Source organism: Helianthus annuus, chromosome 8 (genome assembly GCF_002127325.2).
Source record: "Helianthus annuus cultivar XRQ/B chromosome 8, HanXRQr2.0-SUNRISE, whole genome shotgun sequence".
NCBI classification, from domain to species: domain Eukaryota; kingdom Viridiplantae; phylum Streptophyta; class Magnoliopsida; order Asterales; family Asteraceae; genus Helianthus; species Helianthus annuus.
Window position 1 is genome coordinate 4,154,342 of NC_035440.2, and position 16,515 is coordinate 4,170,856.

General features: G+C 35.4%; 2 protein-coding genes and 1 long non-coding RNA gene across 21 annotated transcripts; all 3 read left to right on the plus strand.

Moving 5' to 3' along the window:
• Nucleotides 1-2,833: 2,833 nt before the first annotated feature.
• On the plus strand, nt 2,834-7,213 carry LOC110871804 (proline-rich receptor-like protein kinase PERK2). Of its 19 annotated transcripts, none has more exons than XM_035976364.1 (11): nt 2,838-3,191; nt 3,530-3,567; nt 3,705-3,885; nt 3,983-4,115; nt 4,202-4,264; nt 4,621-5,086; nt 5,168-5,194; nt 5,793-5,876; nt 5,944-6,172; nt 6,480-6,602; nt 6,750-7,213. In XM_035976364.1, the coding sequence occupies exons 6-10, from the start codon at nt 4,756-4,758 to the stop codon at nt 6,508-6,510; spliced, it is 702 nt and encodes a 233-aa protein (XP_035832257.1). In that variant the 5' UTR covers nt 2,838-3,191; nt 3,530-3,567; nt 3,705-3,885; nt 3,983-4,115; nt 4,202-4,264; nt 4,621-4,755; the 3' UTR covers nt 6,511-6,602; nt 6,750-7,213. The 19 variants fall into 19 exon arrangements, 16 of the variants coding, with proteins under 16 accessions (XP_035832262.1, XP_035832257.1, XP_035832259.1 ...); XM_035976366.1 differs by having other exon boundaries at nt 3,772-3,885; XM_035976361.1 differs by having other exon boundaries at nt 2,838-3,567; nt 3,772-3,885.
• A 772-nt stretch (nt 7,214-7,985) lies between these two features.
• Nucleotides 7,986-10,342, plus strand: LOC110871803. Its single transcript, XR_004864585.1, has 2 exons — nt 7,986-9,774; nt 9,858-10,342. It is a non-coding gene; the product is annotated as an uncharacterized LOC110871803 (long non-coding RNA).
• Nucleotides 10,343-14,470: 4,128 nt separating this feature from the next.
• Nucleotides 14,471-15,840, plus strand: LOC110870757 (cysteine-rich and transmembrane domain-containing protein 1). The gene is made up of 3 exons (XM_022119911.2): nt 14,471-14,607; nt 14,727-14,931; nt 15,645-15,840. The coding sequence occupies exons 1-3, from the start codon at nt 14,571-14,573 to the stop codon at nt 15,682-15,684; spliced, it is 282 nt and encodes a 93-aa protein (XP_021975603.1). The 5' UTR covers nt 14,471-14,570; the 3' UTR covers nt 15,685-15,840.
• Nucleotides 15,841-16,515: the final 675 nt, after the last annotated feature.

A 16,515-nucleotide genomic window follows, 5' to 3' on the forward strand; every position in this document is an offset into this window, starting at 1 on the left:
CTGCCGGAAACACTGTGCCAGGATGTCGCCGACGTGAAATTTGGTGAATGATTGAACGCCGTCGGTCTTCATCGTCGATGAATACAAGATCTCTGTTCATCAGATGAATGAAACCCTAAGTTAGAAGATGTGTAACGTGATCAGAGCAAGTGAACAGAGTGCGTGTTTTTATTAGTCATCACATAATTACAATTTTGCCATGTGTTCACACTGGTTCTCGCGGTTCTCGCAATAAAGGGTGGTTCCTAACGGATCCTTATCCTATATATATATATATATATATAGGGGAAGGTCAAATGAAACCCACTAGTTATTGTGAAAACTCGAAAACTAATTAAAAAAAGCCAAAAAAACATACAAAACTTTTTTTTTATTTTTTTTATTTTTGCAAACCAAATTTCGCAGGTTTTTTAATATAAAAAAATTTCAAAAAAAAAAATTTATGTAGTGCACATGTGTAATACTGCACATGTGTATGTGTAATACACATGTGTATTATTACACATGTGCACTACACAATTTTTTTTTTTTGAAAAAAAGTTTTTTTTATATATAAAAACTAGCGATTTTTATAAAAAAAAATTGAAAAAGAAAAAAAAATTTGTGTGTTTTTAGGCTTTTTTTAGTTAGTTTTCGAGTTTTCACAATAAAAGTGGTTTTCATTTGAACCATCCCCTATATAATATATATCTATTACTATATATAATGTATATAAGAAAGAGAATGTTGAAATTTAAGAGATACCATATGTAGAAACATTTTAGGGTTCTTTTGAAGCACTTTGTTCACTTTAATCCAAACTAGGATTGCGACCCGCCGCAATGCGGCGAGAATTCTTTAGTTATAACTAAGTCAATCTAGGACCCGTACGTTATGTTAAACCTGTCAAACGGGGAAAAAATAGACGATGTAAAAACGTTCACCCACACACGCACGTTGTGTCGTGTTAACTCGAAAAACTTAGAACGAAACGTAAAAACGTTAAACCAAAGACGCACGTTGCGATGTGTTAAGTCACAAAATTTAGAACCAACCATAAAGCGAAAAATTTGCGGAAAATGAAAACTATAAAGGATCAAAGTTGAAAGTAAAAAAAGTTATGAGAATAGATTACAGAAAATGAAAAGTTTTGGGTTAAAAGTAAAAAAAACAAATAGTTTTGTGTTAAAAGTAATTTATGAAATACTTTTGGGTGAAAAATAAAAAAAAAATCAGTTTTTTGGAAAACCCTCAAAGCAAACGTTACGACAACCATATGCATAACCATTTTTCTTTGAAAACCCCCCAAAGCACACCCCGCGTTGCGGGGGGCGTAAAACGGTGTGTCAAATAGTACTAATGTCACACAACCGTCATCGACCACCAACACTGACTCGACATAGGATATGCGTGTTGCGACGCACCTGTCAAACATGGAAAAATAGAGGTAAAAACGTTGAACCACATATGTACGTTGCGTCATATTAACTCGAAAAATTTAGAATTATACGTAAAACGAAAATTTGCGAAAGATGAAAAGTATAATTGACAAAAGTTGCGAAGTTAAATCGCAAATAATGAAAAGTTTTGGGTTAAAGTTAAAAAACAAATTATGTAGGGTTAAAATTGAAAAAAATAAAAACTTTTTGGTTAAAAAGAAAAAAATCAACTTTTTTTTTTTGAAAAACTCACAATGCACAATGTACAAATGGTAATATATGTGGATTATTAGATTATGGAATATGGAATTATTAGGACATTAAGAAACGGATTATTAGATTATGGAATTATCATAAAGAGTTATAATGGTAGGTGAGATTCCATACGAAGTAAAAATCGAATAAATAGAGGAACTATATCTATACAATTTTTTTTAACGACAAATTTCTTTTATTACTGTTGTTTGTGGGACTTGAACCCAAGACTTCCCTCTTCCATGGTGTTTAAAGGCTTTGCCTATTATAATGCATGAGAGAATGGTATTTTAAGATACCCAAAAAATAAGAACTTTTTCCCTCTTTATTTATAAAAACACCCCTAAAATGAGGGTGACTTGGTCTTTTAAACAGTAATTATATTTTATTCCCTCATATTATTACACTTAAATCCCTTTATTTTAACAAAATTATGGCTAAATGAAATACTTTTGGGTGAAAAAATAAAAAAATCAGTTTTTTGGAAAACCCTCAAAGCAAACGTTACGACAACCATATGCATAACCATTTTTCTTTGAAAACCCCCCAAAGCACACCCCGCGTTGCGGGGGCGTAAAACGGTGTGTCAAATAGTACTAATGTCACACAACCGTCATCGACCACCAACACTGACTCGACATAGGATATGCGTGTTGCGACGCACCTGTCAAACATGGAAAAATAGAGGTAAAAACGTTGAACCACATATGTACGTTGCGTCATATTAACTCGAAAAATTTAGAACTATATGTAAAACGAAAATTTGCGAAAGATGAAAAGTATAATTGATAAAAGTTGCGAAGTTAAATCGCAAATAATGAAAAGTTTTGGGTTAAAGTTAAAAAACAAATTATGTAGGGTTAAAGTTGAAAAAGGTAAAAACTTTTTGGTTAAAAAGAAAAAAATCAACTTTTTTTTTTGAAAAACTCACAATGCACAATATACAAATGGTTATGCATAAAAAACTTGCAAACTTATATCTCTATTACTATTATAAAAAGGAGAAGTGACGTACACAAACGTAATTTTACATCGTGTCCAACTTTTAAAGCAGCATGAACAACTAATGAAAGCTTGTTTTGTAAGGGTAAAATCGTCAAAAGCTCAAGATTTTAAGACAGCAAAGGGGCATTCTTGGTATTTAACCCCTGTGACTTTCCAACTTGCATACAGACCGATCATTTTTTCTTCTAGAGCTCATTCTCTCTTCCTCTTCCAAATCTGTGGCTCCCAGGCCGTCACAGTTCTGAACCCTAATACCCAAATCCAGTTTCCTCTCATCTATACGACATCCTCCATCTCCAAACACCACATCCACTTCGCCGGTCACCCACCCTCATCAAGCATCGGTCGTCGCCACCACTCACACGACCCATCTCCGTCGCCGGTCACCCACTACCGTACTCCTTCTCCACCCTGAACCCCAATCGCCGTCGGACACCTCTTCTGCCGCACACAGTCATCATCACCGGCAGGTCGCCGCCCTGAATCACCACCCTTCTACGTCGCCGTCATCAGGTATGTCTCCGTCTCTTCTTTCTCTCTCTACCGATGTTCCGAGACACCCATCGTCCTTACTCCTGTGACAACACAAAACCACCCACACACCCAATTTTACCGATTTCATCCCTGTCGCTACCCCGAACCTTCCGAATTCTGCAATTTGTTTAACCTAACCAAGGATAAATTAGAATTACATCATAGAAATAATGGTTAAATATTGGATATTGGATGGTTTGCTATATTGGTTTCAATCTGAAACGAACATGATTAAGGTGAAATTGCATTACACTGAATGGGTTTTGAGTTGCATCTAATCTGGTCATTTAATTTTAATTGACTGTGGACACCTTCAGTTCATTGAAGTAGGCTTGCGTACCACTACTCGTTTAAGGTATGTATCCTATTTCACTTTGTTCATATGTGGCGAATTGAAGCGAAACAGGTCCAAATTTTTCCGGACATGTTTGAATAAGATTATTTATGTGTATGTTTATGTTTGCATAAAAGAATTGATTTTTATATTTATAGTTATACAAGGTCCTGTTTTCTCAATCTGTGTTGAATCATGATGATGTGTTTGTCTTGGACACTAAAGATAAGATCTTTCAATTTAACGGAGCAAATTCAAATATTCAAGAAATGGCTAAGGCTTTGGAAGTTATACAGTTCTTGAAGGATAAATATCATGAGGGGACATGAAATGTTGGGGGTTTGGCTTTTTCCGATTGATACTGATACTAATATATGCGTAGTTTTTATTTTTTTTCTTGTGTTAATTGTTATTTATATGTTATTGAACGTTTTAGACGTTGGAAAACTATAAGCCGAGGGAGATTCGAGTGAATTTTGGGTTATTTTTGGCGGGTTTGCTCCTATTGGCAAAAGGGTTCTAAGTGATGATGATGTCATCCCCAAAAGGACGCCTGGCAAACTTTATAGGTATGAACATATTTTTGTTAGTTCAAGATTATATTTATTTTTGTGTGTTTGAACACGAAATTTGTATATATATTTTCTGTAAATAGGGTGGATTAAGCTCCACTTATAAAAGCTACATTGCGACAACCTTTCCAATTTACATTGTTCAGGTAGCATCTTCACTACTAAACTTGTTATGTAATTTCTAATAATTTCATGTTTCTAACAACTAGACATATAATTTATTATCTTTTCAAGAATGTTTGATGTATTAGTTAATATACGTATCTTAAATTTTTGATGTGACTAACGGATTCTGGTAATCTGGCGGGTATTACCTAATACCAACTTCATCCCAAATTCATGATTTTTTTAACTAATCTTATATCCGTTCCTATACCAAAATACCCGTCCCAAACATTTCGAAATTTGGGTATCACGTCATCATTTTCCTTCGCTACGTACACCTGTGTGTTAACAAGCTTAATATGCTTAAAGTTTTACCTAACTTGACTATAATTCTCAGCATATTTCAGTTCTCAAGTCAAGACAAATCAACCAACCACTCACCAAGCCAGTCAAGGTGGTTCAACTCCTGCTGCAACCCATCAACCTATAAATTTACAAGACCCAAATGTGATTGTCACAATTTTCATCAATCATGGATCGTTTTTCGGGTTTGTTAACCACAATATTCCTAGCGATTACGGTTTTCACTGTGTCGGGTCAGATTAGCACTCCATGCACGGTGTCAATGATTGCTAGCTTCACCCCGTGTGTGAATTACATCACGGGGAGTAGCGCAAACGGGGGATCACCAACCGCAAGTTATTGTAAAGGGGTTGAATCCCTTATGACTACGAGCATGGACTGCACATGTGTTATCGTTACTGGAAACGTTCCGTTTTCACTACCGAGCCCAATTAACCAACCGTTGGCTATTACACTCCCTAAAGCGTGCAACTCGAAAAGCGTACCGTTCCAATGCAAATGTAATGGTTTTCAAGAGTTCCTTTCATTTGTTTTGTTATTTTTTATTAAATTCTCACTTTTTTTACTTGGTTGGTTTGCAGCTACCGGTGTTCCTCTGCCTCCTGCAGGTAAAGTTTTGCTCAAAATGGGTCGATTAGTATAATGTGTTATCTAGAAAGTGGGTAGATGAACGGGTCTGGTTGGTTGCGTAACGGATTAAATGGGTAACTTGTGGTACGGGATACCAAAGAGTCAAGTTGGGTTGGCCTGTCAAGAATATTTGTCCATTTTCTTATAGTTTTATAAGTAAATGATGAATAGAATAAGACTGTAAAAGTACATTGCTAAATATAGTGATACAGTTTTGATAATTGAAGTGATTCAGGAGGTTTTAAAGCCTTTGAAAAAAATTTGGATGACTTTTGACCCGTTTTTAGGTAAATGAGCCAAAATAGGCGCCTCTATTTTGAAAACGAAACGAATAAAGTGTGTCAGGCAGGTCAAACGGGTCGCAAGTCATCAAACGCGTATTCAAATGTTTACGACTTTTTATATCGTAACATTAAAACTTCATAAAAAGTGTCAAGCAGGTCAAACGGGTTGATACTCGAATGCTTTCAACCTCCTAAATAGTTAAATTAAAAACTATAAAAATGGACAAATATCATTAGGTCACACCATAATCATGAAACTCGAAAACCGATCGGTTAACCGACTTAATGACAGGTCCTGCATTATTCGTTCCTCCGCCGCCGCTCAAAGTTCTTCCACCTGCCGCTGATTCTCCAGACCTGCCACCAAGCCCTAGCGGTACGAACCATAAATTTATATAAACCATATTACTTTACAAAGATTTTGAAACCCTAAATGTTTTCAGGTTCCGTGGCAGCAACACCAACGCCATCTGAAAAGAGCCAAGACGACTTGCATGAGCCAGACCCACGTGAGTCCAAACCGGTGGCGCCTGATGCATCAGCACCGACTCCAACTGCTCCCCAAGGCCCACCGGTTGGTTCAGGCATCAGACCAGTGCTTACACCAGCAGCATCAACTTCAAACCAGTTGCATTGTTCACCGCCAATTGTGTTGCTACTTGATAATACAATGTACGTGAATGTTGGAAGTTAAAAGGCCGAGCATATGTAATTTAAAAAGGCCGACCAATCGTATTTTGGAAGTTAAAAGGGCTAAAACCCTAAATATTTTAGGAAACGTCCTCGATACTTTGTTTGGGAAGTACCCGAGCCGTCCCCAAGCATATGTAGAAGTCCCCAATATCCGGGTACGTTTGGGAGCCGTCCCCGAGCCGTTTCCGTCCCCGGGACGGGTACCCGACGTAAAATGGCGTCCCCGTGCTTCATAGTATATAATAGTTTACTTGTTTCTAATAGGTTTTTGTATTCTTGCATGTAGGTGCTACAAGGGGAGGGGAGCAGAATTTTAACAACATTTTTTTTGCACATGTAAGATTTAGAGAAGTGAGGATGTACTCGACTCTATGTGAACTCAGGAAGATAAAAAGATTAAAAGTTTGAGGTAAGTTATTAATTTTAAAATGCTTGAGTTTTATTTTATTTTTCCAACTCGTTAGCCTGCTCTTAACGTATGAAATATAATCTTAAAACTCGTTTTTATTCGACATGTAGAAACTCATATGAAGTAAAATTGTGTTTTCTTATACAGAAATCGAAGAAGGCAGGTCGAAAGCCACCTGTTGAAGCCTTACAAAGGATTAAAGAAGGCATGTTCTTTTTGGCATCTTTTTTTATATGTTTGGATTCCTCTGTTAGCAAATTGTGTGTACTAAACGGGCCTAGATCGACTGTTTGATGCTTAATGGGTTGGTTAAATGACGCCGGATATTTCTGGGTGATGCTTGATGAGTACAACTGGTCATTTGGGTCGGGTCGGGTATACGATGCTAGATCTTTCAAGTTGATGCTTGATGTGTAAAACTGGTCATCTGGGGCGGTTCGGGTTCGTTATATGACGCTGGATCTTTTCGGTTAGATTTATTATTCTTCCGAATTGATTAGTTGCTCTTGAGTATCAAATTTGATGTTTTATTATTTCATTCAACTTTTAGGTTAATTCAGTTGTGTAGCCATTTTAATCAACATGTGGGCTTCAGCTGTGATTTTTGGGAATGAGCTGTGGTTCAAAATAGACGTTATAACTAATCTGATGTTAGTCGAGACACCCGCCGCAACGCGCGGGCATTCCCACTTCTATACATAATAACTACAATAGTATATAGTTAGTTATATTCTATAACTATCAAAGACATTTTTAAATTATATATTATATATTATAAATTAGCAATGTGCATAACAAGTTGCACATTGTGCTTTGCACATTTTCCAAAAAAAAAACTTATTTTTTTACTTTTAACCCAAAGATTTTTACCTTTTTTCAATTTTAACCCTATATAATTTGTTTTTTAACTTTAACCCAAAACTTTTCATTATTTACAATTTAACTTCACAACTTTTGTCACTTATATTTTTCATCTTCCGCAAATTTTCGTTTTACGTATATTTCTAAATTTTTCGAGTTAATACGACGCAACGTGCATGTGTGGTTCAACATTTTTGCCTCTATTTTTCCATGTTTGACAGGTTCGTCGCAACACGCATATCCTAGGTCGAGTCAGTGTTGGTGGTCGATGATGGTTGTGTGACATTAGTACTATTTGGCACCGTTTTATGCCCCGCTGCAACGCGAGGTGTGCTTTGGGGGTTTTCCAAAGAAAAAATGGATATGCATATGGTTGTCGTAACGTTGGCTTTGGGGGTTTTCCATAAAAAATGATTTTTTTTACTTCTCACCCAAAAGTATTACATAAATTACTTTTAACCCAAAACTATTTGTTTTTTTACTTTTAACTCAAAACTTTTTATCTTTTGCAATCTATGCTCATGACTTTTTTTACTTTCAACTTTGATCATTTATAGTTTTCATTTTCTGCAAATTTTTCGCTTTATGCTTGGTTCTAAATTTTGTGACTTAACACATCGCAACATGTTTCTTTGGCTCAACGTATTTACGTTTCGTTCTAAATTTTACGAGTTAACACGATGCAACGTGCGTGTGTGGGTGAACGTTTTCCATCGTCTATTTTTTTCCCGTTTGACAGGTTTAACATAACGTGCAGGTCCTAGATCGACTTAGTTATAACTAAAGAATCCCCGCCGCATTGCGGCGGGTCGCAATCCTAGTATGGAATAATGACTCAATTTGATTAATCTGAACCCTCAAAACCCCCCTACCCCCTTTAAAATCAAGGGTGTATACCTGAACCCCCTCTTTCTCTCTCTGGACTTTTGGCTCCATCAAATTGAGATTCGGGTTTTGAATTTTGAAAAGGGTTTGAGCTCCACAAATCTCAAATCTGAGACAAGGCTCTCTCTTCCACCACCACTCCATCCTCTTTCTACAGCAACGGTTCTTCTGCGTCAAGAAGTAGCAATGGTGGCTATGGTTCAAGTGGTGGTAGCATGCGTTGCTTGGGTTCTAACAACATTAAGTATTCTGGCAACCACCAGTGAAAACGAGCGCCATAAACATATTCCACTAGGTTTTCTACGAGATTTCTGGTATGTGTACATTGTTAATGGACAAATCTGTTTTTTTTTTTTTTTTTTTTTTTTGCGTGTATATGTTTCTATTATGCAATTAGTGAACAAACAGATGGTGGTTGCAATTTGCAACTACACATTCTTTAACTCTTCAGTTTCTCTTCTACTCAGACCCCACCTCCTTACTCTTCACAAGCCCTAAATCATCTATCAAATTTTTGAATCTACAAGTTAATTTGATGATATAGTGAATGTTCAAGTTACAGATGTTATTGAAGATCTATCAAGGCCTAATTTGAAGAGAGAATCTGGATGCAAAGATATTTGACTACCGTTGGTTCCTGATAAAGCAAAGGGGCTAAAGCTATGAATTAATCTGTTTTTGTACTTTATTCTTTATTGTGGTTGGGAGTATGGAGTTTAGGGGTTGAGATTACTATTTGAAGCGCAGGTTTTGGCAATCTGTTCCAAAATTACTTCGATTCTTATCTTGGTACATGTAACTAAGCTTGAGACACTTGTATGTTATTTGCTAAACTACTGATGCTTGATTGATGTATTTTAGAGAGTTTTTGAGTCAACATTTGCTAGAAGAAAGTCTATTCTAAAGGAATGGTTCTCAAAGAAGTACAAGCAGCTAACACTCAAGTGATTAAATGCGGTTTGTTGCTCAGATTGACAATTATTATCAGCCTTCTTGATTTTACTTTTGTAAACATCATAGTTTGGTTATGATATTTGTTGTTTTTTTTTTCTACTAGCAGTAGACCCTAGACCACATACCATAAACGTCATAGTGGTAGCAACCAGCTGGTACATCAATCTTTATTCAATCTACATTTACACTTATTATCTAATTAGAAAATTATATATATTGATAGTGTAATACGTAGAAGACACTTTTATCTTATTGTATGTCTCTTTTGCTATATATTCAAGGTCACCTAAGACCTGCTAATGCATACATATTTATAAAAGGAAACACCTCAAATTGTCTTGGTTAACCTACTTGATGATTGTGTTGTGCGTGTATGTGTGTAGATGTATGCAATGTGTGTGCCAGTTACGTTTGGGTTTTTCAAAATCACATGTGAAGCAGTAACGAGCAGACTGTTACATCTCTTCCACATGTATGATTTTAACAAATCAAATCTGGTTGTTTTTTTTTTTAATTTTGTTTATTGGTCTTATTAATGTTTTAACATTCGTGCAGGTGGTAGAAAATTCTTGCTGGAACCATAAGGCGAGAGGCTTTTGTTACCAGATCGTTTCTTCTCTCTGCATGATTCCTCCCGCCTTCTTCAACTTGTGAAGTTCTATTTGAACATGTGGTTGCTGGCCAGATTGGTGTCATAAGATTACTGAGATACTTTGGCAGAGCAAACTTTCGGCGACCTAGACTAGGGTTCCGGTGAGGTTCCAATCAAATTCCGCTGAGTCCTATTTCTTATGCATATCTCATTTACTTTGATGTGGGTGTTATTTCGAAGGAATTTGTTGTCATCGTTTGAAACACATGGAATATTGCTAAAGAGGACTCACAATTAGAAGTAGATGGTGATATGGTGAAGATATCATATTTTTACTATTTTCTTTGTACCGAGACGAAAATTCTAGCGTTTGATTGTAAGAAATATAACACTCACGTCCTGACTCGGCATGCTTCCCGCCCTACACTGCCCGTTTTGCCTGGTCTAACACTGTGCATGGTAATTATGTGGTTGGTTTTAATGGGTCACTCTGTCAAACAAGTAAAAAAAATATTTATAAAAATAAAGACTAAACTAAAACTGTAACTGAAGGCTTCGAGTTAAGGTTTAAGTTTAGTTTAGCGCATCCAGAGCGTCTCTTTTCTCAATTATTGGTACAACCCTTGATGTAACATTGATAACAATTGAAGGTGGTGAGGCGGGATCGGGACGGTATTTGCTCATCCCTATTATAACATGTAGCAATGCAATAGCATTTTATAATGATCCCACATAAAAGGCATAGGATATAAAATAGAAAAGCATCAAGATTTTATTTTTATAAATGGAATGCAATGGAGAGGCTTGGATAAGATATGCTAATTTCTTTCTTTGGTAATTTAGCCCATTGCATGAAAAATCAAACACTCCTGCAAAAGGAAATTTAGAGCAATTTTTTTTGGTGATTAATCAAAGCAATAAGCCAAACTGAGCTGCTTAGCAATAAATCAAACCAAGTTTGAGCCTTGTCTTTTTGCTCGATCATGTAAACTTAAACCAAGCCTAGCTGCTTAACTTATAAATGAGTCGAGTTCGAGCAAACCCTCACTTGGTTCGAGTTGGCCGCTGAACAACTTTATCTACATCTCGTACACTTAAAGCAAAATAGTTAAAAACAAATAATGGATGTAGTATGGCTGTATGAGTAAACCATACGGTTACCAATCAGAATGACTTGGGGAATCATTGATGTATTCAAATTCACTTTATATAAATGAAATGAGTTAAATGTTTATTTTATTGATACAATATAAACAACACCAATACCAACTAAATGTGGTGCCATGGCACACATGTGATTCCCATTAGACTATGGGGTATGGGGCATAGGTTGGAGAGAAACGCCCAAGTCACCACCCCGGGTGTGCTTAGGTTTGAGCGTGGCCCCATTGGCGTGGGATTTAGCCCGGGCGTTGGGCGGGGCTACCCACATGACATGGTGAAACCTCATTGGCCAAGAGCACTAGCCACGCCACCCCAGCCCCATCCCACCATACCCATTTAAAATTGGCTCTTGGTCTTGGGTGCCCCATACTCTACGTGTCGCACCATGCCCCCAACCTACACCCCACCATACCCCACGGTCTTATTAGGACTACTATATAATATATCATCATCAGGGGATTGATAACCAAACAAAAAATGAGTATCGAGTTGTGAATTGTAGCCCCCGCCGCATCGCGCGGGTTTTCTACTAGTATATATATATATATATATATATATATATGGGAAGGTTCATTTGAGAAGAAATATAAAGTGAGAAGAAAAAGAAGAAAGGACATATTAGTAAAATACTATTTCATTTATAACTCATATCATTAATTTTTCTCTCTTTAATTAATTACTCAACTAATCATTAGTTATCCTACATATAATCTACAAAATCTACACATATCAAAATTTTCCTACATATACCCTACACATTATAAAATTTGTCCTACACAGTCGAAATATATCCTACACGTCTCGAAATATATCCTACACAACTCGTAATTTATCCTATACAACTAGTAATTTATTCAATACTTTAAATTAAGTTGTTTTTTTAATTTGAAAAAAAAGTATATATTTTGAAAAAGGAGTTACAAATTTAATTTAGTTAGTTATTAAAGGGGTAGAATACAAATTAATGATTTATATAAGTTTACCAATATACCCTTATATTAAAATTAAATGCAAATATTAAATGAGGTAAAATAAATCATTCTTATTGGTTGAAACTTCTTCTTTTTTCTTCTTAAAAAAAATTCTTCTCATTTGAACCCTCCAATATATATATATATATATATATATATATATATATATATAGGGGAAGGTTCAAATGAAAACCACTAGTTATTGTGAAAACTAGAAAACTAACTAAAACCCACTAAAAAGGAGGGAGGGAAGACTTTTAATGAAGGAGGGGTAAAATTGGAACAAAAAATATATAACTTTTCAAACATTTCTCATTTCTCCATACGTTATCATTTTAAAACAAAAATGGCACCATAAGATCACAAATTTTCTTATCTTTCATTCAAGTATATTCAAGCATATTTTTTATGACATAAAAAAAGATATGGTGTCGTCTTGTTTTCAATACTATTATTATAGTAGTGCACATGTGCAATATAACATGTACTACAATGTGCGTTACATGCTTAAAATTAGTTTTTTGATTCTAGTTTAGCTTTTAGGGTTAGTTTTTTTGGAGGTTTAGGATTAGGATTAGGTTTTTGGGTGTGGGGGGGAGGGGGGTTTAGGTTTTTGGGGGGTGGGGGTGGGGGGGGGTTAGGTTTTTTTCGGGTTTATGTTTAGGGTTTAGTTTTAGGTTTTCGGGAGGGTGGGGGTGGGGGGTTTAGGTTTTTTTTTTTTTTTGGGGGGGGGGGTTAGGCTTTTGGTGGGAGGGTGAATTTAGGTTTTGGGGGGGGGGGGGGGGTGGTGGGGGGTTTAGGTTTTTGGGGGGTGGGTTAAGTGGTTTAGGCTTTCCGTATTAGTGCACATGTGCAGTACAACCAAAAAAATTTTTTTTTTTTTTTTTTGAAAATTTTTTTCTATATATAAAAAGTAGCGATTTTTCTAAAAAAAATTGTAAAAAAAAAAAAATTTTGTATGTTTTTTAGGTTTTTTTAGGCTTTTTTAGTTAGTTTTCGAGTTTTCACAATAAAAGTGGTTTTCATTTGAACCATCCCCTATATATATATATATATAGATCAAATATAATTACCATAGTTATTTGTTAAAATAGATATTTGAATATTGGAGATTGTAAACACTTAGAAATATGCTTTTACATAATGATAAATTTATTTGTTTAACATACGAATCCTTATACTAACTAATATTGTTCTCTCGTTTTTGAAGGAGTTAATTTAATTGTCAAGATAGAGTCTTCCCTCGAAGCCTCTCACTCAAAAACGATAAAACTATAGAATTTTTCATTCATTCGATCATTTAATACACGACATTTCTTATGAACCCTACATCTATACTTTTACTGTCCATGACCTTGTGTGATTTGGCTACGTTACCATCCCCAGCATCACTAAATTCTCTTTTCTATGCCCATATTCTAAAGCCGTTATCAATGCTACATATGTGACACAACCACTACTGAACCAACACCATTCACCTCACAATCCATGATTTTTTCTTCTTTTTGTCAAGAAACCTCAGTTTCTTCTTCCAATAGTTTCATATGTATTTAGTTTTTTAGTTGAGTCGGCTCGACGACCATGAATTAGCTCTAGTTGAGGAACCAAGTTCAGGGTTGAATTTCAGCTTGATAGAGAGATTTTGAACTGAGCTAGGCTGGCTCGTATGGTTTCGATTTCAAGTTAACCATGTATCTAATCAAAACCCAGCTTGTGAATAACCCAACTATCAATCGTATTTTTCTCACTAGTTATGCAATGAGTAATAATTCCTTGTAAAAAAAGTAATCGCAAATAACTAAATTGCAATTATTACAAAGTTTATAATATCTATAACCAATAAATTATAAAGCCACACTATAGAACTAAGGGTAAAGTTATTTTATAAAGACTCATAAAAATAAAAAGTGTAAAAAGACAAAATGGATCGCAAAATATAACACAATGTCGAGTAAAATATAACACAATCCGAAAAATATAACAAGATGTCAAAGAAAAAAGACACAATGAGTCACAAAAAAGATACAATGACACAAATATAAAATTTCACAATGATAAATAAAAGACTCATTGGTGTAAACAAAAAGTCTAAAATCTACAAGCTAAACCTCTAAAAACAATCTAAAATCTCACATCGTAGAGTTTGATGAAATGGTTCCAAAGCCGCTTGAAAGAGGTCAATTGGAGTCTGTATGATACCCTTCTTACGACTTCTTATTTTAAAAGACTTTGTATTTGATACTAACCCATTCAACTAATAACAACTCAATAATAAATATAAATACTTAACAAAAACAAAACTCAAAACTCTCTAGTCTCTTGGGCCTTGCCTAGACAAAGTTGAACAAATTTAAAGAAGCCCAGATCGGCCCAGCCCATACTCAAAAATCGTTTATCTGAATTCTGAACCGACTCGAGTAAGAAACAAAATCAGTCGACCGCTATTTCCTGATTCACCGCCTATATCTTCACATGCCATTATATTTTATTCTTTTTCTTGTTTAAATTTAAATTCAATTTCATTCCAATCCTTTGAAAGCAATGAGCTACCGTCATGAACATTATCCTCCACCCCCAGGCAGTCGTCTATTACCACTTCATTTCATTTTCCTTATGTTTATTTATATTATATATTCTTAAGTTGTTATTATTTTTAAGTTGTTATTATATTTGTGTGTGTATATTGTTAATATGTAGGGTATGGGCCACCGCCTCCTCCGGACCCGCGTCTCTTTGGCCCACCGCCACCACCGCCACCTGTCCATCTCCACCATCAACGCCCTCCGCCGCCGCCACGTCCTATGGGGTACCAAGGTTACTTCAACCGGCCGCAACCACCGCCACCTTTTTACAACAACGACCCTTATTATGATTCCGGCTGTTCTTCGCTGCTAACGGCGTGGTATGTTTCTGTCTTATATCTAGTGACGGACCTATGAATTTTTTTTTCACCAGGGTTTGTTTCCAGTTGGGTCACGTAACATAACTAGTTATAATTGGTTTTTTTAAGAGATCAAACTCAGAGCTAAAATAGGTTATGCACCATTCAATAACTTTTTTTACATAAGTGTTCTAGTTCCATTTCAATCGATAGAAAAATTACATAAGGATGACAGACAAATGGGTAACAAACTGCGTCGCAACCTTCTTTTGAATAGCAAATTCAGTTCTACCATTTAGGAAGTATAACTAAAGTACGTAACTGAATCATATATACCATTTTTTGTGTTTCACTTTGTTTTTCAAATTGAATATGTATAAATTTAAACTTTTCTTAATAACTTTAAAATTCTTTGGGGTCAGTGTTTAAAAATCTCAGGTGTCGGTCAAAATATTATTATACATTTTACAAATAAAATAAAAACTATAGGATCTAACTTCAGTGATGAAGTTTGAACAAAAACTTGGTGGGTGTGGATTCTTAAAAAAATCCAATATTTTACAGTAAAAAAAAAAAAACAGAAATTTTCGGTAAAATTAACACTACGAGCAAAAAAATCGATAGGCCCGTCTATGCTTATATCAGTTTACTAAAGTGTGTTAATTTAATCAAGTATTTCAAATTACAATTAGATAGTCCTTGATCAATTTACTCTTAATTTTGGAATAATTCAGTTTGGCAAGTCTTTGTTGCTGCTGTCTCTTGAACCGCTGAGTAGTGGATGAAGCCATTTAAAGTGTCAATAATGTTACATTTGTGTTGCTGTAAAAATAAGCAAAATAGTTGCATTGTTCTATTTCCAGAGGTAACATCAAAATCATGTACTTTATGTATATCAGAATTTTGATGGTCATCCATCTTACAATAATATACTCTCGTGTATACGCGTGTTAAATAACAAAAATAGTTTATTTGTAAATAAGACAAGTAGACGTACATGATAGTCATTCTTAAAGAACCTTACATATTTTAATAGATGGAAATGTGCTAATTTACATCTTGTCTCCCAATCCCTACAAATCCTCTCTTTGACCCATTTTCCCTTGTCCATTGCCCATGCCTTCTCCCTAGCTTGTTTTGACCATTTTATCTTATTTCCTTTTCTTATGTATGCCTATATATAGATAGGTGGTTTGTAGCTTTCAAATCATTCATTTTTCAACACATCTTTTACCATAATAAAATTGTTATGGTATCAGAGCAAACACACGATCCTACATAGAACAACCCCCCCCCCCCTCCAAAAAAGAAAGAAAGAAAAGAAATCAAGGGTTGCTCGTATCGAAGGTGAAACAAGCAAGATGCCAGGATTAACCAACGAACAATACCAACAGATTTTGAAGCTCTTTGGTGACAAAATGAGTACCGCTAAAGAGGAAGAAACGTCGGTCATTAACATGGCAGGTAACATCAACCATGAAGGTAAATGGGTTGGACGTAAGTGGGTTGTTGATTCGGGTGCCACTGAAAACATTACTTGTAAAGAATCTATGCTCGAGAATAAAACAAAGAAAAACTATGAAGCACTGGTTGTCATACCAAACG

Coding starts and splice junctions, on each gene's coding strand:
- LOC110870757 (XM_022119911.2), top strand. CDS start 14,571: ATGAGCTACCGTCATGAACATTATCCTCCACCCCCAG. Junction 14,608..14,726: donor ACATTATCCTCCACCCCCAG/GCAGTCGTCTAT, acceptor GTTAATATGTAG/GGTATGGGCCACCGCCTCCT. Junction 14,932..15,644: donor TCTTCGCTGCTAACGGCGTG/GTATGTTTCTGT, acceptor GGAATAATTCAG/TTTGGCAAGTCTTTGTTGCT.
- LOC110871804 (XM_022120542.2), top strand. CDS start 4,756: ATGGATCGTTTTTCGGGTTTGTTAACCACAATATTCCTAGCGATTACG. Junction 5,195..5,792: donor TGTTCCTCTGCCTCCTGCAG/GTAAAGTTTTGC, acceptor ACTTAATGACAG/GTCCTGCATTATTCGTTCCT. Junction 5,877..5,943: donor CCTGCCACCAAGCCCTAGCG/GTACGAACCATA, acceptor AAATGTTTTCAG/GTTCCGTGGCAGCAACACCA.